Source organism: Nyctibius grandis, chromosome 1 (assembly GCF_013368605.1).
Source record: "Nyctibius grandis isolate bNycGra1 chromosome 1, bNycGra1.pri, whole genome shotgun sequence".
NCBI lineage: Eukaryota > Metazoa > Chordata > Aves > Nyctibiiformes > Nyctibiidae > Nyctibius > Nyctibius grandis.
Genome location: NC_090658.1, coordinates 104,027,846 through 104,051,368, shown reverse-complemented (window position 1 = coordinate 104,051,368; position 23,523 = coordinate 104,027,846). Strand labels below are relative to the sequence as shown.

General features: G+C 43.6%; 1 protein-coding gene across 4 annotated transcripts in view; it reads left to right on the top strand.

The window, feature by feature from the left end:
• The first annotated feature begins 10,475 nt into the window (after positions 1–10,475).
• The window catches only part of LOC137662948 (E3 SUMO-protein ligase ZNF451-like), a 64,269-nt gene continuing 51,221 nt past the window's right edge, over positions 10,476–23,523 (top strand). For all 4 annotated transcript variants that reach the window (XM_068399745.1, XM_068399715.1, XM_068399726.1 and 1 more), the window contains exons 1-4: positions 10,476–10,744; positions 11,676–11,759; positions 18,193–18,276; positions 19,499–19,624. In XM_068399745.1, the coding sequence (XP_068255846.1) occupies positions 11,679–11,759; positions 18,193–18,276; positions 19,499–19,624 (291 nt within the window). In that variant the 5' untranslated portion in view covers positions 10,476–10,744; positions 11,676–11,678. The remainder of the gene's footprint in view (positions 10,745–11,675; positions 11,760–18,192; positions 18,277–19,498; positions 19,625–23,523) is intronic.

Genomic DNA, 23,523 nt, shown 5'->3' with positions numbered 1-23,523 from the left:
GTCTTAAAAAAAATTGTAGCCTGCAATGTGTAATTCCATATATTACCCTGTGGTAACAAAATCTAAAAGCAATCTTAAAATTACCACGAAGAAATGTGTTCATATATGCATTGCCAAGTAGGTACATATTTTCGAACCTCGTACAAAAAGTACGTAATAGAGAAGCAGTCCAGCTTAACATTAACAGCACAAAAAAAAAGTTGTTCGTTCTAGACAAAGCAGCACAAGGCTATTAAATCACAAGAAGAGAAGACAGAAGTAAACACACGGAGTTACTTTGTCTATAGTAGACATATAAAATATGTCTATTTTAGATTTGGCATTATTTACTTCTCTTACTATTTTCAGTAGGCTCTCCAGAGACCAGTCAATTCCATTTTCATGTCACCTGTTGTGCCTCAATTAACCCACAAGTAAAAATGAGGAAAATCACACCTCTTTCATACCTACTGATAAAAGCACTGTAGGAGAACTAAATTAGCATTCTTTTACTGCCAGAAGAGTCTAAATTATTGGGGCAGAGGAATTATTAAATAACATCTTGCTTATTATGGGCATTCTTACCTTGCTAACAAGACTAGTCTAAAATTGCTGAACTCATCCCTATCGTCGGTGAAGTCAGCTATTTGCATAGTCCTGTTTCCATATATACCAAATGTAGGTATCACAGAATAGTTGAGGTTGGGAGGGACCTCTGGAGATTGGCTAGACCAAGCCCTGCTGCTCTAAGCAGGGTCACCTAGACCAGGTTGCTCAGAGCCATGTACAGTTGCGTTGAGTATCTCCAAGGATGGAGACTCCACAACCTCTCTAGACAACCTGTGACAGTGCTCGGTCACCTTCACAGTGGAAAAGGGTTTCCTGATGTTCAGAGGGAACCTCCTGTGTTTCAGTTTCTGCCCGTTGCCTCTGGTCCTGCCACTGGGCACCACTGAGAAGAGGCTCCATCTTCTTTACACCCTCGCATCAGATATTAATACACATAGATAAGATCCCCTTGAGCCTTCTTGAGGCTAAAGAGTCCCAGCTCTCTCAGCCTGTCCTCAGGAACAGGATAAGAGATTAAAATCAGTGAGACGGGGAGAACAGATTTGTCCTTACTTAGACTTTCCATACTGAAGTAATATTTTACTTCTTCCTAGTTCAGTTATCTTGTCCATGTTTTAAAATCCATATTTGCAACTGTAAGACACTTCATAACAAAAAAAACACCCCAAAAACTAACAAATAAAACCACCCTAAGGTATTTGACTATGTTATGACACAATTGTTTGAAAAGTAGCAGTGCTTTGCTACTAAAATTCCTCTCCAAGCCACCTGGAAGTACTCCGTGGACCACCAGTGGTCTATCAATTACTACTTGAGAAATACTCAGATAATACCCACAGAAGAATCCACATACACAGGTTTTCCCATCTGGAAACAATAAACAAATGCACCATCCTGGCTAAAATACAGTTTACTATGTTAATGCTTTTCTCCTAGAGATGAGAAGGCTTCATAAAACAAAGGTCCTCTGTATTTGTAACATAGACTGTGCATTGATTCACTGTAGTATTCTGCCTTGTCCTTGACACAGGTAGTAAAAATAACAGCACAGAAACACAGACTCTGTCTTCTTTGAAAGTACTAAATCTTAAATATTTTGTATTTTAAATTTTTATCTTCATCAGAGGAATCCATAAATTTTGCTAATTCCTGAGTCGTCTTACCTACAGACACGGTATTCCTGAAGCCTTGATGGGAGGATCTTGAGCTAGCACTATAACAATTCTGGGTTGTGTTTTAATGCTGCCTATAGACATTTCAGTTTAAACTTGATATCTTAAAAATGTTTTTATGTCTGTTATTGATAACTGCTTATGTCAAATTTAGTCCAGTATCCATTGAAACCAATGCAAATATTGCCTGCATAGTCTCTCTTGAATGGGTGATTATTAGAATACATTTATAATTTGGATTCATTTTACAACTGTTGAGAATTTCCTCACTGTAAAAGCATTTAAGAACCTTGTAAGTAATTGAGAAAATGGTGGTGATTTCTTTAACTCAGATGACAACAAGTTTTCTCAGTAAGAAAACTAGGAGAATTTAAAAGTGCTCATAATCTCACTGTTATTTCTTCAGTTCACCTTCCAGTGATGAAGTACAGAGCGGGGTCAAGAGAAAATCCTGTTGCGTAATACCTTTAGTAACAACTTACACACGTCACTAACTTTTAAAACTGGTGATACTGCAGTTTTGACCTCCTCCTTTGCTGCTCCTCCTTCCTTGCCCACCTCCTCCGCCTTTCCCCAGAATACGATTATGATTCAAGAGTAGGAATTTGGAGTCAAATCCAATGAGACAGACAAGTCACCATCTCAGATCCATTAGGCTGAGGTGAAACAGAGAAAAAGGGAATGTGTCAATGAAGAAAACTAGTTAACTGGCTAATAAACTCTGCTGCTCGGAAACTAAGAACAGTAGTAATTGCACATTTAATATTAATATTAATATTAAGCTTAAATTGTCTCAACAGTGGTTCAACAGCTGCTCCTCAGGGCATCATCTCGTCGTCTGTTCCTCCCAGCACACAAGACCAGCAAGATGATGATTCACCAGCTGCTAATGCACAAATTCAGGAAAGTGACAGCCGTCTGACTCCTCCACCTCCCACCACGCAAGGTCAGCAGGAGTGTTTCAAATGCATTTCTTCTAAGGTGGAGTCTCCTCTCGCCAGAAGCTCACCAGCGCCCCCTCCCACCCAGGGTTGCGGACAATATCTCAGGAATTCAGACAAGGAATAACAGAAGGTATTTCATACCAGTTCAAATTCTCCATGGATATTAAGGTGTAGTATAAAATAAAAAAGAAGTAATATCTAAATGGGTCTAGCAACAGTGGACAGATACTGCAAGCAGAATAGAAGCCTGAAAACCATTTTCTCAAACAAATGAAAATCCCACAGCCTAGAAAAAAATGAAGGCATATTAATATCTTCGGCTTTAAGATATTATTAAATATATGCATGTTATGCGGTAATTCAAAAAACATAAACTTGTTCTGAAGAATATAAGAAGAGTTCCCCTTAGTTAGAAAAAACCCATTATTTAAAGTAATACCAAAAGAATGTGTAAGAGGAACCTTAATCCCCTTGCTTTCACCTTGACAGGTGTGGTCAGCAGGTCGAGAGAGGTTCTCCTACCCCTCTACTCTGCCCTGGTGAGGCCGCATCTGGAGTATTGTGTCCAGTTCTGGGCCCCTCAGTTCAAGAAGGACAGGGAACTGCTAGAGAGAGTCCAGCGCAGAGCCACGAAGATGATTAAGGGAGTGGAACATCTCCCTTATGAGGAGAGGCTGAGGGAGCTGGGTCTCTTTAGCTTAGAGAAGAGGAGACTGAGGGGTGACCTCATTAATGTTTATAAATATGTAAAGGGCAAGTGTCATGAGGATGGAGCCAGGCTCTTCTCAGTGACATCCCTTGACAGGACAAGGGGCAATGGGTGCAAGCTGGAGCACAGGAGGTTCCACTTAAATTTGAGGAAAAACTTCTTTACTGTAAGGGTGACTGAACACTGGAACAGGCTGCCCAGAGAGGTTGTGGAGTCTCCTTCTCTGGAGACATTCAAAACCCGCCTGGACGCGTTCCTGTGTGATATGGTCTAGGCAATCCTGCCCCGTCAGGGGGATTGGACTAGATGATCTTTCGAGGTCCCTTCCAATCCCTGACATTCTGTGATTCTGTGATTCTGTGACAGCTGATGGAAACCGCTTTACCGATCAGAGAAAGCTACTGCATATTAATACAAAAAAGATATAGAGGTATGAAAAGAGAATAGAAAAATTTCCTAGTGAAATGAAGAGTATGGCCAGCACAGGGTTAGAAAGCACAGGGCCACATGAGCAGAGAAGAAGAAATAAAACAGACATTTAAGGGTCCTGTTAACTTGGAAAGAAGAAAACATTCTTAGGGCAATGAAACTGCAGCTCTTAAGATGTCTGCAGGAAAGAAGCAGCTCATTTTTAGCCTCTGAAAGTTGGAGAGACAATGAAAGAAGCCATGTTCCCTCCTAGCTCAGGGAAGAGTCCTCCAGGATAGCCTGTTTGGTTGTGGAGGCCATGGCTTCTCTCACAGGCCTTCTCCAGCTGGTGGTCTGCTGGTTTGGCAGCTCTCACTCTCCGTTCTTCCTTGAACATCAGGTCCATAGGGTAAGGGTGCCTGATCCCTCCAGATGGGAAATGGAGGACAATCTCTTGGAAGCGACTAGTAAAGGGCAGAGTTGCCAGCCTGTACTCCCTGTGTTTCGATTTTGGTATGCTACCCCTTGCTTAGAGAGAGAGTGGACAGGTAGAGTATTCCTCATGGGACTGGGACCAGAAAAATCCCAGTAAGTGGACAGTTCCTCTTGAGATCTGACACCACTTGTCCCAGGGAGCTGCTGGCAGTCACACACCCTGTAATTGCCTGAGGAGGAGGGAAGGTACATTTTTTTCCTTGCTGACTGATTCCAGGTTTACAGTGTGCTGGTAGCATGGGAAGGAGAGAACCCTCGGATTATAGTTTTTGTGCTTGAGTGTACTTCTTCCAGAACAGAGAGTACTAATAGTTAAATCTATTTCATACGTGGCGAACAAGCAACTAAGGAATCAAGATGAAAAAAAAACAACATAAAGTTGACGAAATCTAGCTTGATTTGAGGAGGATTTCTATAACTCAGGAGATCTGAGATATACAAATAAATTAGAAATAGTATTAGGGTGAATGCCGGGAAAAAAATCTGAAGATTAGCAGCCAAATAATACCTCTAAAGGGAAGTGCTGCAAACCTTACTGTACTAGAACAACACACTAATAAAATGCACTGTGGAGAAGACTTTTGTGTGGGCTGGGGTATGAATTAAGTGATCCGCTAGCCTTTTTCATCTCTCATGTCTATCGATTCCTTGTAGATAGGATCAGGATGAAAGCAGGTATGACAGACTATGTAAGTTCTCTCTCATGTTATTAACTACCATCCATAAAATGTAACAGAAAGCTGTTTGCTATTATGTACATTTTGTATATGTAATTTATGTACAGCATATAAGAATGTATATAGTTAATCATATTTTTGAAGCAACTTTCTATCAAATAAAATGAAACATTACTATCTCTTAGTTCTATTTTATTGCCCTTACTGTCTTCTGGGCATTTTCTTCCATCAGCCTCTGCTGTACACTCTAACATGTAAGGTTGGCGTTTTTTTCTCTCACTTGCTTTTTTTTCTCTTTCATAACTATTCTGAAGCCAGCTTCTGTAAAGCTCATAAGTTTTAGCTGGGGAAGGGGTTGGCCCACCTTACAAGGGCTCTCTAACCTTAAAGTTGTCACAGCTGATACTGCACAGCTGCAGCTGTTCTGCGGTTCAGGAGGTGTAGAAGCACCCAGGCAGGTACACGGAGCCAAACGCGAGCGGCTGCTCTCCCTGTCCCTGGTGCAGCGCTGCAGATCACGCTGTGCTATGTGCTTTTCTATTCGCCTGACTTGGGAAGCTGTCAAAGGAAAGACAGTGGGGCTGGCAGCTCACCACAGAGAGCGAAGGAGGATTTTCATGGCAGGGTGAAGGGCTTACTGGCAGGCAGGGGCCAGGGAGAGAGATGGGTGTTCTGGGCAAAAAGAACAACATAAGGAAGGAGACATTTTAATGTTTTACCAAAGGGTGAAGAGGGAGCAAGCTGCAAAGAGCCAGTTCCTTCCTCTCTCCTGAAGTGTAGGACTGATGTTATCCCACTGGATAAAAGAAGATAAATAGCTTTTACACAACTACACAGTTAACAGAAAAGCCATACTCCTTGCAGTATGACCAAAAAGGAAGAAAATACAACTGGTTTTCCAAAGCGACCCTGACAAGAGGAGAACACAAAATTGAAAACTAGATAATCACAGATTAGAAACTTCAGAAGTACCAGAAAGGGAGAGGAGGGTGGAACAGTCTAGTGCTGCTTCTCCCAAAATTTGCACTAAAATCAAAATTAATTGGTGATGTGTAAATGTGTGGTGTCACGAAATGTAAAATTCTTCTGATGTGAGTGACAGAGGACACACTATTTGCATTACTCAGAACTGGAGAAGGCTGACGGCTACTGCAGAAAACCCTCACAGCTATATGCCTGTACAGCATTTAGTAACTGGAGATTTAGTACTGAAAAGGTAAGCAATATTAAAACTAATAATTTGAACTGCTTGTTTCTATTACTGCATTTTAGATTGAATTTGAAGATTACCAAGGAAAATATTTTGGTCATTGTTTATTATGAACTGCTCAGTCCCTAATAAACACTCGCTTTCTAAGGAGGGAAGAATATTGAGATATGTGAAGAAAGGAATAAAAAAAGTTCCTGAAAAAGTATGCTGTTGAATAAATCAGGGTTTTTAATGCATGTCAAGTTCATGTCCTCTCTTATTATGGCATATAGATAGGAGTCAAAATAACCCAAACGACAACACATCTAAATTTTCTAGATCAAGAGTAAGTGGCAGTACGCAATGTTGACACGAGGGAAATCAATGGTTAAAAAGGCAACGTTTCACTCACTTTAAGGAGCCAGGAGAGAAACAAGGATGTTGAAATATGTTTAAATTCTATAAAATAAAATAATTAAAGGCACATAATGAATATGTGGAATTAGTTGCTAGAGAGTGTTACTGAGTTTAGAAAGACTGTCTACTCAGAAACAGCTCCCACATCCTATGTGATACCCAGACTTCGTTTGGAGTTGGAGATCTCAGCTCCTGAAGAGCAGACCATGAGTACCCCTGGCTCTCCTGGGTGTGTCTGCTCCTACCTTCAGCAATCTACTCTCTGTGTTTAAAAAAAATTGCCTGCTCTTTTACCGAGTTAGACAGTGAACGTGCCTTGCAGGCGGCTAACCAGCCAAGAAGTCCAGCAGGCTACATCTTTTCTCTTCTCTATGAAACAAACTCTGCATAAGAACTTTCCTAAGCTGACCCAAACCGCGAAGTCTGTGCTTCCCAGGAATTAGCTGAAATACACAAATTTTGGAATTCTGAGTTTTGTTAGCATATTGGAAATGCTGACGTGAGTGCATGGCAATTCCTGTACTATTTTTTTTCCTTAACTGTATTGTTTAAATATGAGGAGGATGTTTGGATGGGTCATTGCAAGAGTAAACATTTACATGAGTTACTGCTGAAAAGTTCATAATCAAATGAGTGTCATTTTCATAGGGTATCAGAGTTTGGAAAAATAATCCCACCTTGCTGTTCTAGTAACTTGTTACTATTGCATCTCATCTGTTCTCAAGAATCAAAAGTAATTAAGTGCAAATGCAAGCTGCAACTAGAACGGCCGCTATCAACGTTCTGTTAGCAAATTTAAGTTATAAGTGCAAAATATGAAAGTTTAGGCAGCAACAATGACTTTCATTTTCCAAGTGGTAGTCAGGTTTCTGTTATTTTAATAATGAAAATAAAACTGCTCAAATCAGTGTTGTTTATACAGTCCAACAATAGTGATGAAGTTGTACAAATTTGTTAACGAGTATATTATTAGTACATATAACTAGCATCTCAGTATGTCTGTCTTCTATCATAAAGCTACTTTTTCATTCATATATGGAAGGAGGCTTAAAACTAACATTAGTAATAGTAACTGTGTTTACAAGAAAAATAAGTGCACTAAATCAATGCTGACATTAAATACCACATGATATGTTATTTCTCATAGCTGTTTATTCACAAAGCTCCCATAACATCAAAATTTAACACGCAACCCTGAATTCTTTCTCTCCAGCGTATATAGGATTTGATCAGCACACACCAGTGTTGTGCTTTGTGTGCAAGCAGCTCTTTTGTATAGAGACACAACTCAAAGGTGACATTTACACTGTTTACCCCACTCAAAGCCAATGCATTGAGTAAAGATGATTCATACCAACTTTTCCTTTGGGTGGCTCAAAGTAACTATATGATGAAACAGGAGAGCAGAAGCAGATAAATAGCAAGAATCATGGGCATGGGGGCCCAAGTGAGGTTTCCTCAATCCTGCCAGTGAGGGGAAATGAGGAGAAGGGCACTAATAGGACAAGTCAATAATTGGTTGCAGAACTGGTGTTGGTGACAAGGTTTTGAGCTGTATGACCGTGAGACCCTGCTTGCAGATCACTGTCTGCTTGAGAGAGATGAGATCCACCTCACTAAGCATGGCAAAGCTATTTTTGCCAGTAGGATGGCTGACCACATGAGGAGGGCTCTAAACTAAGAATGAAGAGAGAGAGAGAGAGTAGCCAGCAGCCCTGTGAGAGTAATGGACGTGGTCTAAGAGCAAAGGGCATGGAGTGATGTGACAGGAACGGAACACAAAATCAATAAGATAGGGCTTAAGCAGGGTCACCTCCAGCACTTGCGTGTAAGCAAGAAAATGCCTACAAGGCACCATGATGGAGAAATCCCCCACTCCCTTTCTAGGCAGCCAATGTGCTGGGGTGCCTCTCTGAAGTGCCTGTATACTAATGCACGCAGTATGGGGAATAAACATGATGAGTTTGTCCGTGTGCAGTTGCAGGGCTACGATCTTGCTGGGATGACAGAGATGTGGTGGGATGGCACCCATGACTGGAGTGTTACAATGAAGGGAGACCAGCTCTTTAGGAAGGACAGGCAAGGGAAAACAAGGAGGGGAAATTGCCCTTTATGTGAAAGAGCAGTTGGAGTGCATCAAGCTCTGCCTGGGGATGGATGAGGATCCAAATGAGAGTTTATGGGGGATGATTAAAGAGAGGACAGGTAAAGGTGACATTATAGTGGGTGCCTGCTATAGGCCGCCTGACAGAAAGAGCAAGTGGATGAGGTAGACAGATAGCAGCCTCATGTTTGCAAGCCCTGGTCCTCATGGGGGACTTCAACCACCCAGATATTTGCTGGAGGGACAACACAATCCAGGAGGTTCCTGGAGTGCACTGATAATTTCCTCTTCCAAGTCATAAAGGAGCCAACAAGGATCAATGAAGAGCAGTGCTTTGCTGGACCTTATACCAACGAGGGGCTTGTTGGGAACGTGAAGCTCATAAGCAGCCTTGGCTGCAGTGACCATGAGATGGTGGAGCTCAAGATCCTGAGGGGAGGGAGGAGTGTAAAAACCAGGCTCACAACCCTGGCCTCCAGGAGAGTGAACTTTGGCCTCTTCAAAGATTTGCTTGGAAGAGTCCCATGAGATAAGGCCCTGGAGGGAAGAGGGGCCCAAGAAATCTGGTTAATATTTAAGGATCACCTCCTCTAAGCTCAAGAGCAGTTCATTCCAGCGAATAGGAAGTCAGGCAAAAATGCCAGGAGGCCTGTGTAGATGAACAAGGAGCTCCTGGTCAAACTCAAACACAAAAAAGGAAGCATACAAAGGGTGGAAGCAAGGATGGGTAACCTGTGAGGAATACAGAAACATTGTTCAAGGGTATAGGGATGAAGTTAGGAAAGCTAAAGCCCAACTGGAATTGGATCTAGCTAGGGATGTCAAAGACAAGAATGGCTTCTGTAAGTACGTAAGTGACAAAAAGAAGACTAGGAAAAATGTGGGCCCATTGCTAAATGAGATGGGTGACCTGGTGACACAGGACACATAAAAGGCTGAGTTACTGAATGCCTTCTTTGCCTCAGTCTTTACTAGCAAGACTGGCCTTCAGGAATCCCAGGTCCCAGAGATCAGGGGGAAAGGCTGGACCAAGGAAGATGTACCCTTGGTGGCAGAGGATCAGGTCAGGGGATGCTTAAGCAAACCAGTAATGCATGTCCATGGGCCCTGATGGGATGCACCCACGAGTGCTGAGAGAGCTGGCAGACATGGCAAGGCCACTTTTGATAATCTTTGATCAATGATGGTGACTAGGAGAGGTGCCCAAGGACTGGAAGAAAGCAAATGTCACCTCTGTCTTCAAGAAGGAGGACACATGTAACTACAGGCCGGTCAGCCTCACCCCGATCCCTGAGGAGGTGATGATGGGTCTGCTAATCCTGGAAACCATTTCCAGGCACTTCAGTGACAAGAAAATCATCAGGAGTCATCAGTACAGCGGTACCAAGGGGAAGCCACGCTTCACCAACTTGATAAACTCCTACGATAAAAGTGATTGGCCTGGCGGATGAGGGGAGAGCAGTGGCCATTGTCTATCCGGACGTCACTAAGGCCTTTGGTGCCGTCTCCCATAAGATCCTCACAGACAAGCTGTCGATGTCTGGGCAGGATGAGCAGCCAGTGAGGTGGCCTGAAATCCGGCTCCCTGAGAACGCACAGGGACACGGGGCACCACCCAGCCGGAGCCGCTCCCCGGCCGCGGCCGCCCCGCCGCCTCAGCGCGGCGCTGCCGGCCCCTCGCGCCCGCCTCCCGCAGCAGCTTTCCCGCCTTCCCTCCGCCAGCCCCAATGGCCGCCCCCCTCCTCCGCCCCCGGAAGCGGCGTGTGCGTTTTCCTCCCGCGAGCGGGGACTCTGTGCAACCCAACTGACGGCGGAAGAGGGGAAGCAGGAAGCTATTGAAGGAAGAAGCCCCGAAACGCCGCCGCGGGGGGGTTGCGCCATGGCGTTGTCGCGGTAGCGCCATCACCTGCCATGGGGGAAGAAGGCGAGGGAGCGAGGCGAAGCAGGTGGCAACTACAAATCCCGGCAAGCCGTGCCGCGCTCCCGCCCCCCCCTCCCCTCCCCGCCGCCCCCGGGGTGAAGAGGAAGCGGAGGCGCGCGGGCTCCGGGCGTTGGTGTGCCCTCGGGTGCTGGCGGCGCGGTGAGCGGGGCTGGGGGCCGGGCCGGGGCATTGTGAGATCGCTGTCGCTTAGCGACCCAACCCCCGCGGGGCGGCCGGGCGAGGAACGGGCGCCGGGCTGAGGCCGCCGCTTCCTTACCCGCCGCCCGCCCCGAGCTGTGCGGCGGCGGGGCGGCCCGGCGGCGGTGTGTGGTGGGCCGGGGGTGTCGGTGCAGATGAAGAAACGTGAGTCAGCAAAGCCGCCCGCCGCCTCCGTGCTGCCGGGCCGGCCTCGGGCGGGCCGCGGTGCCGCGCCGCGCACGGAGACCTGCCGTTGGGCAGGGCGGCGCTTGTTTTGCAGGAAGCAGCTCAGCCTTCTGGCTCCGCTGTGCTCCTCAAGTGGCCAAAGGCATCAAAAATACCCGTAGCTGCTAATGACGCCTGAACTCGCCCCGCGTCTGTTACTAAACCGTCCCCTGTGTGTGGCTGTGTGTGTTTCAGGCGTAGTGCAGCGCCGTGAGGCTGGAGCTGCGGCCTGTCTCTGGCGAAGGTTTTCAGGCTTAAGCATGTTATTGGACTCTGGCGGTACACTATAGCTGTGGCTGCTGGAGGATTGTAAGTGTTGGGATGCTTTGTAGATTAGGCCACGTTTTGTGTATTTGAAAAAACGTAGTAACGCGATTCGAGTCAAAATTGTTACCACTTATTCTGTTCTTGCTGATAATTGCCAGTGAATGATATAGAGAGTCTTGTTAGAATTATAGCATTGTTTTGGTTGGAAAGGACCTTTAAGATCATCGAGTCCAACTGTTAACTTAGCACTACCAAGTCCACCATTAAACCGTATCCCTAAATTGTTGAGCACACAGGCTGTAAAATTTCCTATTTATAGACATAAAATGGAAAATGCTGTGTAGTTAAAGAAAATTACAAAATAAAATGATGAAGCATGTTTTGGTTTGTTTCTGTTTAGATAATGGAGTCTTGTAGCTCTGCCAACACCCACGAGAGTAAATCACCAGCTTCTGAAAGTGAAGATGAGATTGACTTTGTTGGAGTAAGTAGATCTTGAACTGGAAACATACTGCTTGTAAATATGCTCTCCGTAGCCTGATGAAGTAGGAGGAGGTCTTTGTGTACTGTGTTGATGATCTCGATTCTGTTTCGATGGAAAGCATTACTTTTAGATTTAAATTAAAGGTTTATCTGCCCTTTCTTTGGAAAGATATAAGATTATGTCAGTTGGTCCTACAGAGAGAATATAGACTTGAGTGTATATTCTCAGCAGGTGAGTGGGCGATGAGAGTGATCGATGAGGCATGTGAGAAGTCACTGTAGATAACTTTTCTGGTAGTCATATTGCATAGCATTTTGCTTCCTGAATAGTCCCACTGAAGTTAATGGAATAAAGCACTGTTCACTCTGCAAAACAGTGTGAAAATTACTATACTTTGTTTAGAACAAGAGGAAGGAAATAAAGTCCTAGAGGCCTTAAACAGTCTTCTCAAATTGTGAAGCACTGTATAATAGCTACAGTACAACACCTAGTTTAATGCTGACATGTGGCTTGCGTGAATATAACTTTAAGACACTTAGATCTGTTGAATATCCAAGGAAAGCAGACTGTGTTCTGGCCTCAATCTGTCATCAGTGAAGTGGTGCTGGATGGCAGGGATACATTCGAGAACAGAACAATGATTTTCCTTAAGGAACAAGTAGTGCGAATAAGATGAAGTGGTTAATTGATGCCAGGACTAATAATGACTGGTTTCCTATGGATTTGTCTCATTTTTAATGCTGAACAATAGCTAGATGTTTGTTTGTTTGTTTTTCTGTTTTGTGTGGTGTTTGATTAAAGCCTAAGTTCAATGTACAGACTTTTTCTGCAGGGGTATTTAGGAGCTCAAGTATGAGGGTATGTATATTTTTGCGAAAATTATAAGGAGTTGATTATCTCTGAGACTTCTTGATCTTTTAGTTGATTTGGTCAAAGTTCATTATATACACACACAAGCATTCGTGTGTAGCATGATTGTATAAGCTTCTTTTTATTGAAACACTGCGCAAAGAATGAGGAAGCTAGTGTAGCTTTGAATGTGTAATGATTGAAGGGCTGCTAGAGCACCAGGACCTACTCCCATAGGCCCTGGCCTATTCAATAATGAGCTCTAAATTGATTTCAATTTGAGATCCAGGAAAACCAAACATACTCCATATACTTTGCAGCTTTTCCTTTTTACGGTGTTTTGGCTGCACGTCATCACAAAAGGTACAGCCCCTTTCTGCCCTGGAAGAGTTGGAGCAACCACTTACTTTCTTGCAAATTAATGTTTGTTTTGGTTTCAAACCTGAAGAGGACTTCTGGCCCATTTTGGGAACCAATGGTATTAGAAAAGTTGATTCATCAAAAACAATTGCAGTTCTTTGAGTTCCTACAGAGGTCTTAAGGAACGGGTAAAGTTTTTTGTTTTCCTTGTAATTGTTTTCCAATAAAAATGATATCTGAAGAACACTTGGACCTGGGATATACCAAAATCAAGTGATTTGCTGAAACATGGTAGTTACGATTTAAATGTTTTGTTTCCTTTCCCCCTGAAGTGTTAAATATTAGATACACAAACTCTCTGGCTTTCAGTTGCATCAGAGCAGGAACAGAATAAAATTGTAGAGGTGTTATGAAGCATCGCTGAAGCAGGACTTTTATTTTTTGCTCCCAACCCAAGTCAGACAAGGACTTGGATTTTTTATTTGCTAGGTTACAGAAATCAAAACTTTCTAAGTGCATGTTGGTTCACAGCATTGGTCAGTTACTCTGCAGTCTCAAAGTTGGAAATGTGCTGGGACAAAGATTTAGAGCACAAATAGAGCACTTGTGTCAGATTTTAAAATTTATTTTAATGTAAGCTTGTTCCATGATAATTAGTGTGTTTACATGTGTATACACAATTATACTTGCATAATTATTTTGTCAAAGATATGTTAAGTCTGTGGTCACATATATTGAAAGCTAGTTTCCTGCTTTCTGTATGCTAGCGTGTGTATAATTATGCAAGTTTAGTTGTGATTTTAAGTAACCTGTGTATTTGGTCTGAATGCACGTAAAGCTAAGAACTGAACAAACAGACAGAAAACCTTACATGATATATCAGTGGACTAGGTGTCGTTGGCTAGGCCTGATAACGCAAAGATTGATGGAAATGAGGGAGTGGAAGAAAGTGAGACCACAGTTTAGGACTTTTTGAGAGAACTTCAGGAGGCAGTAAAAATGAGCTTCAGAGAAATCCTTGAGAAGGAACTGTCCTTGGAGATGAACATGAGGCTTCATCTTTAGCAGCCACCAGTAAAACAGACTTGATTTTATGAACTGTTACAACTGGTATTTTGCATACCATAACGAAATGATAGTTTTGTTGATTTAATGCTAATGCTTCCAACCAAAGCTATGAATAACAGCAGAGATACCACAGCTGCCTGGAGACTCAGAAGATAATTTTCTATCAACTAAAACCTAGAAATTCTGCAAACCAAAATAGCTGTGATTTAGCCATTGGTTTATTGCTCAGTGGCATGGCTGTTGGTTGGTGAGAAGAGTGGCTTTCGAAGACTGTTTAGAGAAGTAATTGAGAAGTGGGGCATGGGCGGGGCAGTTGTTTGGGTTTCTGAGGCTTTTTGAATGTGAAGGATCTGCTTATAAGATGTGAAGACTGTGAGCATATCTTAGTACTGAGCATGGATGGCTTTCTGGGTGCCAAGTTTGCCAGTATAGTCGGCTAGAGAGGCCACAGCTTTCAGCTGTTAATTGAGTGCTTGTCCGTGTTGTTTCTTCTGTAATTTCAGGCTGTTGTGTGCCAAGATAGTTTTTAGCTGGTGGTGCTCATCTTGTGGGAGATAAGAGTTGGATGAAGCTAACTGATCCTCAGCTTCTTCTCTCTCCTACAGTGATGGAATCCTCAGGGTTGGCAGTGTCTTTGCATTATGCTACTATTTAGTTTAACCAGTTGGAAAAAATGAAGTAATTGAACTTCTCTTAACTTTCAGTTTGAGGCTCACCCTGTGCGGAGGTGAGCCAACAGAGAAAGCTAAATTCCTGCTGTTGAGAACTTTCCCTCCATGTGGTACTGGAGTATTGATTGGAAATGTTTACTAGCAATACTTGCTCTCTCTTCCTGGGAAAAGGATCTGTTTCAACTGGCGCCACTTCTCCAATCAAGATTAAAAATATAGGAAGTCCATCTGAAGCTATGGCTTGTGTGAAATTCTCAGAAGGCCTTTGTGAACGTTTAAAGGGGAGGGTAGTCCTAGACTCAGTCTGCCTCCATGAGGATGATTTCTATCCTGGGCCACTGAATAAAGAGGCTTTGAACTTCAGCTTTCATTTTCGTATCAACACCTTTTGGCACAGAGGAGCACTGCTGTTGGGATGAGCCCAGGTTGAAGTCACTGTCTCTTTAGAAGTAGTAGTTTGAGTCTTTTCTATGTAATGGCACTCAGCTGGGATGGATCTAAACCAGTGTAGTGATGTTTAATGATGGCTTTCAAGCAAGGTTTCTCATATATTGAGTTAAGCAGTTGCTGAGTGGATATACTTGGGACAGGTTTATACTGTTTTCCCCAATTCTTGTACTTTCTCAAAATAATCTTTTGTAGCCAAGTTCTTGATCGGACCCAGGATTGTAGTTCTTACACTCTTCAGTAATTTTTTAAAATCTTCATCTAAAGATTAAACTACTGACCAGTGAAACACAAACTATCAAACGTTTCATGTATGCAAAAAAAAACATTTAAATGAGTGTAATATTACTGGTGTTAAATTGAATTTACTGTTCTGGTCACTAGAACTTCCTAGGCTAGAAAGCAAGTTACTCTGGTTTTCAGCTGTCGGTTTCCTAACTTTTAATTAGTTGCTGAACCCAGGGAGTAAGTAAGCAAAAATAAGGAAAATCTCTGCCTTTGAAGAAGCTACAGCTGTTAGGATCAGAGTTGAACATTTCAAAACACATTATTGAACTGATTGGACAGTCAGGTGGTCTGAGCGTGTCTTTGAACTAGTACTTGCTAACACCTGTTGTTTAATAAAGATTTAATTTCTTGTAACATAATAGAGGTTGTCAGTTTCTACAAAAGCAAATTTGTCATGGATTTTTTTTTTAGGTTTAATTTGGAAAACCATGTTGTCTTCATTTATTTAATCACAAAAAGTTAAGCACTCTTTTGGGCTAATTTGAGGCCTGCAGCTTGATTCATATAAGCTTTTGTCATCTGTCCAAGATCTCATCCCCTTTCCTCCCCAGTGAGACAATGTTTATGCCTGGCCAGCTGAACAGCTTTACAGCCTTGAAAGGTGGAAGAATGTAAAGAATGAGATGCAGTAAGGACAACAGAGAGGATTGTATGCTGCTGCTCTCTATGCTACTTCTCATGAGGCAATAAATCTTCCTAGCTGCCCTGGCTGGTTGATTTTTAAGATGTTAAGGACATGGCCAAATATATGGCAGAAATGGTGGATACAGTACTACGCTTCTTCAAGAAGTCAGTCTGCTGCCTATTGTGAGTCCTTCTTCTGCCTGGAAAACTCAACTTTCTAACAAATAAAGAATACCTTTGGGCTATAGAACAGCTCTGTGGTATCTGCCAGTAATATTGCCAGACAAATGGCAAATATTTCAGTTTAGTCAAAAATATATATGAGGTAGATGGCATTGCATGTACAGACTTTTACAAAAAACCACCACCACCCCCCCTCACTACCAAAAACTTAAAACTATCTTTGGTTTTGGTTTGTTTACTTTGAGGTTAGATAATAACTTTCAGAATTTGGATGGGAAACCTTTTATGGCATGTGGAGATTTTAGTTAACTTTGTCTCTCACTGAAGATGTGTACACATGTCACCATGGGTGTGAGTTGGGGTCACCAGGAATGTTTTTGTTTGGTGTATGTAGACTTACTCATCCTGTTTCATGTTCATTTTTCTGCTTCGTTAGTTGGCATGTGATAATGTGGTAGCATGATCCAGTTTGGGTTTTTTTTCATTAAATCAGATTATGTGGGCATAGTGCTTCTTTTTTTGCCTTTAAAAACTGAAGACACTTATTGCCGTGAGTGAGGATGGACCTCCAGACGTTATTTTGTACATCTTCTTTAAAAAAATTATCACCTATGTGCTTAGTTTGGGTTGCTGTTCTTAATTTTTCTTCTCCGTTTGCTTTTGCATGTTTGTGCCAACATTCTGCTATCTACCAGAAGCTTGTAGTAGAAATGCTAAAATTGGTATGAATGGAGAGTGAATGGGAATACACACACAGGCGTGCACACATGTGGAAGCACCAGCCAGGATGAAAAAAAGGAGGCGTGTGAAGGTGTGTAAATCAACTGGTGTTGATACTGCCTAGGCTAGCAGGCCATGGAGGTCAGAGACCATCTACAAGAGGTTTTAGAAGACACTCAGATCAGGAAAGCAAGGGACAGCATTCACACAAATTAAAACCAAGGCTTAAACCATTAAGATGATTGCAGAAGACAAAGGCAGCTAAGCCTTAGACATCCTAAGGAGGAAACAAAAAGCAATCAATAACCTTTAGTGACTCACAGAGGAGGGGCAGACAAAAGATCGGAAAAGGGGTACATGGCTGCCAGGCTAGGAAGAATAGAGAAGACCTAAGGACTTGTTGATAGCTGGGGTCCCTCGTCCTCCATGTGCTGCATGGAGTCCTGACCAGGCTTCCTGGATGCGCATCTTTGCAACTGAATGCTGTTCAGACTATTTGGACCTGTGTCTGTGTGCTTTTGAGCGTGTGGTGTGAATGGGTGAAATGTGTTTTCTTTTAAAACAAAATGACCTTCCCTTCACTGTGATTCCATATACAGAGAAGACACTTGTCACCTGTTTATGGAATATCTGCTCATAAAGGAGTGGCCTTCAGGGCTTAAAGGTGTATCAAACTGTTTCCCACTTAATGTTTGAAATGCCTAAAGAGTTTAATTTCTTTTGGAGTTGGAATTTAATTTGTGTCTTTTAAAAACAAACCCAAAGCAAATCCTGAAAAAACATTTAGCATTGCTTAGGGAAATCTAAGACTGTTCCTGTCTTGGTAACAGCCTGCTACCCTATTACCAGTGAATTAAAGGCACAAGTTGAGCATCTTTAAAAATGTAGATCTAAGTTGACTGAGAAGGTGAAGAATATGAGGTTATTAAGCAAGCCAAGACTGTTAATTTGATTTTTTGTTTTCCTAGTTGATATCTATGTGTTAAGTTGGTATTTTAATTATTTGTGAATACTTTTGTTTGTATGTTTTACCAATTTTGTGGATTAGCCTGTTAAATGGAAAAGTTGCCATGCAGGGATTTCATTACTGCACTCTCTTGAAACCTTGGTGAAACTCTCCTTCAGGTATCGCTGATGCCGACAATGTGCTGTAATACATGCAACGCTTTATCTCTGAGGAAGACGATTTAGTGTTTGTGTGTGTTTTTGACACTCTTTTTCAGGAAGGACCTTTAAGACCTGTACTTGAATGCATTGATCTTGTCAGTAGTGAGGATGAAGAACCTGACAGCAGTTCTTATGTTAACGTGAGTATGTTGTAAGGTATTTTGGGACTTCTCGATTAATAAAATAATTAGTCTCCTGTATTTTTATCCCCATCAGTTACTCTTCACGAAAAACCTTGTTGGAGGTATTTTTAACAAGTAATAAATAAACGAATATTAAAGTGTTTTGATTTTTACCTACTGTTGAGTGGAAGGCAAGAATGCCAACACTTTATTTTTTCCAGAGCCATTTTTTGCCTTCTTGAAATGGACTTGGAAATTTTATTTTTCTTTCAGTGGTTTTAGCAAGTGTGTCGAAGGAAAATGTCACTTTACAAGTGACCTCAGAAGTCAGTGTGTCCAGTCTCTAGCCTGCAAAAATATCTGGCCTACTCTCAGGCCTTTTCCTTCTAAAATAACTTTTTAGGAGCAGTTTATGGGTTGGACGACCTTATTCTGATGACAACCTGGTCTTAACTCAGCCTCATTCTTCATAATCCCTCCTAAGAATGTATGAGTTAGAAGCAGGCTGGTCCGTTCATGTATCCGCCAAGCTTATTGTGCCTACTCTGCAGGGCCTTTGAGAGGGACAGTGACTGAGTGACTCCAGTAGAATTGGTTTTGGCAGCAGTGTCCATTTCTTGACTTCTGTTTTCCAATGTTGCAATAGAGGATGTGTGTAATAATCCTGGTTCTTGAGGAAAGGTGGGTCTTCTGTACATGCACAGGCTCACTCCACAGTGGTGGTTGCTAGAGCTAATCGTGTAGCAGGAGCAAACTACAGTGTATGGCTTATCCCTTATACTAGAAAAAGCGAATGAGCTGCCTTTCTGAAGATACTGGGCAATGTTGTCTTAGAGCAAGAGTGAGATCGGTTCTCGGTTTTTCAGGTGGGCTGCATGTTGGATTTGAAATCTTCGGGAATTTTGTTTACCTACTTACAAGAATTTACTTAATTTTTGATTTGTTGGAGACTTCTAGAACACCCAGCACAATGGTCCATGTTCCTTCTAGTGCTTTGGTGAGGCTAATGTTGATGTTGAATTGCCTTGAATATGTAGGGAGTGGGGGTTGGTTTGTTTGTTTTTTCACAGAAGTTACAGATGCTGGTAAATAGGAACAGAAAACCAGCAAGGGAGGTCATGGACCTTAGGATTGGAGTATCTGTTCTGAATTATGTCCTGATGCTTGGGCATCACTTTTCACTGTATTAGTGCCTGTTACTTAACAAGTACCAAATAAAAGTTTAACTTTTCAATTGTAGAGAAATACTAAGCATAAAGATCACATTGACTATCAGAAAGAACGAGTTGCGTCAACCTTAGATCGTCTGGCACGCCACGTTGAAGTAGAGAAACGGCAAAAAGAAGAGAAAAACAAAGCCTTTAAGGTATTGGACTTCTTTTGTTTCACTATATGTGCATACTATAGGCCTTGTAGTCATGAATGTGTTTGTTTTCACTAGTCAGTAAATAAAAAGAGATTTTTGCTTCTGGGGCATCGTTTGAAACACAATACAGACTTTATCTCTTCAGTGGCTTTTAACTGATCCATTTGGTAGTCTTATTGCAGTTCATAAGGGGGAAAAAAACCTAAATTCATGCAAGGCAACGGCAAAAACTTGTTCTCTTGTTTGTATATATAGCAGAGGGACCATAGCATCAATTATTCTGGTCAAATAATTGAAAAATAACAGTTATCACAAACCACCATGCAGCAAACCTGGTTATCTACCTGCTTTTGTCTGAGATTTTTGGGAAGCCGTTTGCCGCATTAAATCTCTGTGTGAGATAATATTTTATAATGGGATAATGTTTTCTATGTGTAAGGCATAATTTTAAAGTTCAATCCTATTAATGCCGCGGAAGCATGCAGAGGTGCAGGTGTCAGGCTGCAGGGAGTGCCAGAGCTTGGCCCTGACACTTGAGGGTAACGGAGACCTCACCTGTGTGAGGTGCGAACAGGTCGATGACCTGATCTCCTTGGTGGCCCAACTCAAGGAGGAGGTGGAAAGGTTAAGGAGCATCCGAGGAAGAGGTTGGCGGGCAGTGCTGTTCCCTGCCTGTCCTGGGGAAAACGGACAGGCCTAATGCTCCCCGGGTAGTGGAGGATCCTCTTCCTCCTCCACAAGGAGCAGAAGGAGACCTAGGGGATGGGGGGGAATGGAGGCAGGTCCCTGTTCAGGGTGGCAGGCGAATCCCATCCCGACCTTCCTCCCCTCCCCATCTCCCCCTGAAAAATAGGTATGAGGTGCTGGAGCCTGAGCGTCTTCCTGAGTGTCAGGGAGACACGAATCTAGGTGAAAGACCTTCTACGGGACTACGTGAACAGAAGCAACCGAGTATGAGGGTTGCAACCAGCTCCAAAAAGGAGAAAAGAAAAGTAATTGTTATAGGCGACTCCCTGCTAAGGGGAACGGAGGGCCCCATATGCAGGCCAGACCCGACTCACAGGGAAGTCTGCTGCCTCCCTGGGGCTCGGGTAAGGGATGTTGCCAGGAGGCTTCCTGATCTGGTGAGGCCCTCTGACTACTACCCACTATTAGTATTCCAGGTGGGTAGGGATGAGATTGAAGAGAGAAGTGCCAGGGCAATCAAAAGGGACTTCAGGGCCCTGGGGCGTTTGGTAAAGGGGGTAGGTGCGCAGGTTATATTCTCTGCAATTCCTTCGGTGTTTGGTGAAAATAGGGAAAAGACTATGAAAGTACAACAGATTAATATGTGGCTAAGAGACTGGTGCCATAGGTGGGATTTTGGGTTTGTTGGCCACGGGGCAGCTTTCATGGCACCAGGCCTGCTTATGCTGGATGGGGAACAGCTGAAATCAGAAGGGGAAAAGGGTTATGGCCCAGAAGTTGGCAGGGCTGATCAAGAGGTCTTTAAACTAGGTTCGATGGGGGAGGGGGATAAGACCAGGGCAGCCACAAATGAACCTAGGGGTGACAGGCCTGCGTTGGGGGCAAGGCCGCTAGCCCAGCTGAAGTGTGTTTACACCAATGCACACAGTATGGGCAACAAACAGGAAGAGCTAGAAGCCACTGTAGAGCAGGAAGGTTATGATGTGGTTGCCATCACAGAAACGTGGTGGGATGACTCTCATGACTGGAGTGCTGCTATGGATGGCTATAAGCTCTTTAAGAGGGACAGGCGAAGCAGGAGAGGCGGTGGGGTAGCGCTGTATGTTAGGGAGTGCTTGGACTGTGTCGAAATTGAGGAAGATGGTGAGGATGACAAGGTTGAATGTTTATGGGTGAAGATCAGGGGGAAGGTCGGCAGGGTGGACTTTACGGTGGGAGTCTGTTATAGACCACGCAACCAGGATGAGCAGGAGGATGAGGTGTTTTACAAGCGGCTGTCAGAAGCCGCCCGGTCGCCGGCTCTTGTACTCGTGGGCGACTTCAACTTGCCGGATGTCTGCTGGAAATACAACGTGGCAGAGGGGAAGCAATCTAGGAGGTTCCTCGAATGTGTGGAGGACAACTTCCTCATGCAAGTGGTAAATGAGCCCACTAGAGGAGGGGCCCTGCTTGACCTGTTGTTTGTGAACAGAGAAGGACTAGTGGGAGATGTGAGGGTCGGTGGCCGTCTTGGGAATAGTGACCATGAAATGTTAGAGTTTTTGATAGTGGGGGAAGTAAGGAGGGGCAAGAGCAGAACTTCTGCCTTAGATTTCCAGCAGGCAGACTTTAGCCTGTTTAAGAGGCTGGTGGACCGAGTCCCTTGGGAGTTGGTCCTGAAGGGCAAAGGAGTCCAGGAAGGCTGGACATGCTTCAAAAGGGAGTTGCTAAATATTCAGGAGCAGGCTGTCCCGGTGTGTAGGAAGAGAAGCCGTCGGGGAAAAAGACCGGCCTGGTTAAACAGAGAACTTAGGCTAGAACTTAAGGAAAAAAAGAGCCTATTTGCTCTGGAAGAAGGGTCAGGTAACTCGGGAGGTCTAGAGGGACGTGGCCAGGTCGTGTAGGGAGAAGATTAGAAGGGCCAAAGCTCAATTAGAGCTTGATTTGGCTGCTACAGTCAAAGACAACAAAAAAAGCTTTTACAAATACATCAACAGAAAAAGGAGGGTCAAGGAGAGCCTCCACCACTTGCTGAATGAGGAGGGTAGTGTAGTGTCAGGGGACGAGGAAAAGGCAGAGGTGCTCAATGCCTTCTTTGCCTCGGTCTTTAATGTTAAGACCGGTTGTCCCCAGGAGACTCGGCCCCCAGAGCCTGAAGTTAGGGACGGGGGGCTGTGTGAACCTCCCATAATCCAGCAGGAGATGGTTAGTGACCTGCTGTGCCAGTTGGACACACACAAGGCTATGGACCCGGATGGGATTCACCCCACAGTAATGAAGGAACTGGCAAATGAACTTGCCAAACCACTCTCTATTATCTACCAGCAGTCCTGGTTAACTGGAGAAGTTCCAGCTGACTGGAAATTAGCAAACATAACGCCCATCTACAAGAAGGGCTGGAAGGATGATCCAGGGAACTATAGGCCTGTCAGCCTGACCTCAGTGCCAGGCAAGGTGATGGAACAGATCATCCTGAGTGCCATTACATGGCACATGCAGGACAATCGGGGCATCGGGGCCAGCCAACATGGATTCATGAAAGGCAGGTCCTGCTCGACCAACCTGGTCTCCTTCTATGACCAAGTGACCCGCTTAGTAGATGAGGGCAGGGCTGTGGATGTAGTCTTATCTAGACTTCAGTAAGGCATTCGACACTGTCTCCCACAGCATCCTCCTAGACAAACTGGCTGCTTGGGGCTTTGTTGAGAGGGCACGGAGTAAATGCACGCAGACCAATATGATCGTTAAGCAGATCTCGTTTATTTACGTATCTGAGGGTACATTTATACTATTCTATTTTTGTACACACTCTGTGTACATGTCATTTCTATTATGATTGGTTAGTATGCTTTGTTCACACGCCTCTATATTAGTTCTGATTGGCTTATGCTAAAAAGTTATATCTTGCAGGTGCTGCATTCTTTCTTATTTTTCAGCTTCCCCATATCTTATTTTTCTCATAGCCAAGGTCCTCAACTTCCCCCATATCTTGTTGGTCTCATAGCTAAGGCCCTTGTTCTGTATTATGATTGGCTAGTTCATCACCACCCCATTACCACCCCCTGGACATGCCTGGACATAGCTCGTTCAGTACCTCGTTCCCACCATTGTCCCGTGGGAACCCCACAAATCCCCCTTTTTGTTTTTGAATGAGCTATGTCCTGTCCTGTCCTTTTTGTCTTTGTTTCTTACTTGAACCTGGTTCCCTGTGTCTCGCAGAGCCCGGTCAGAGA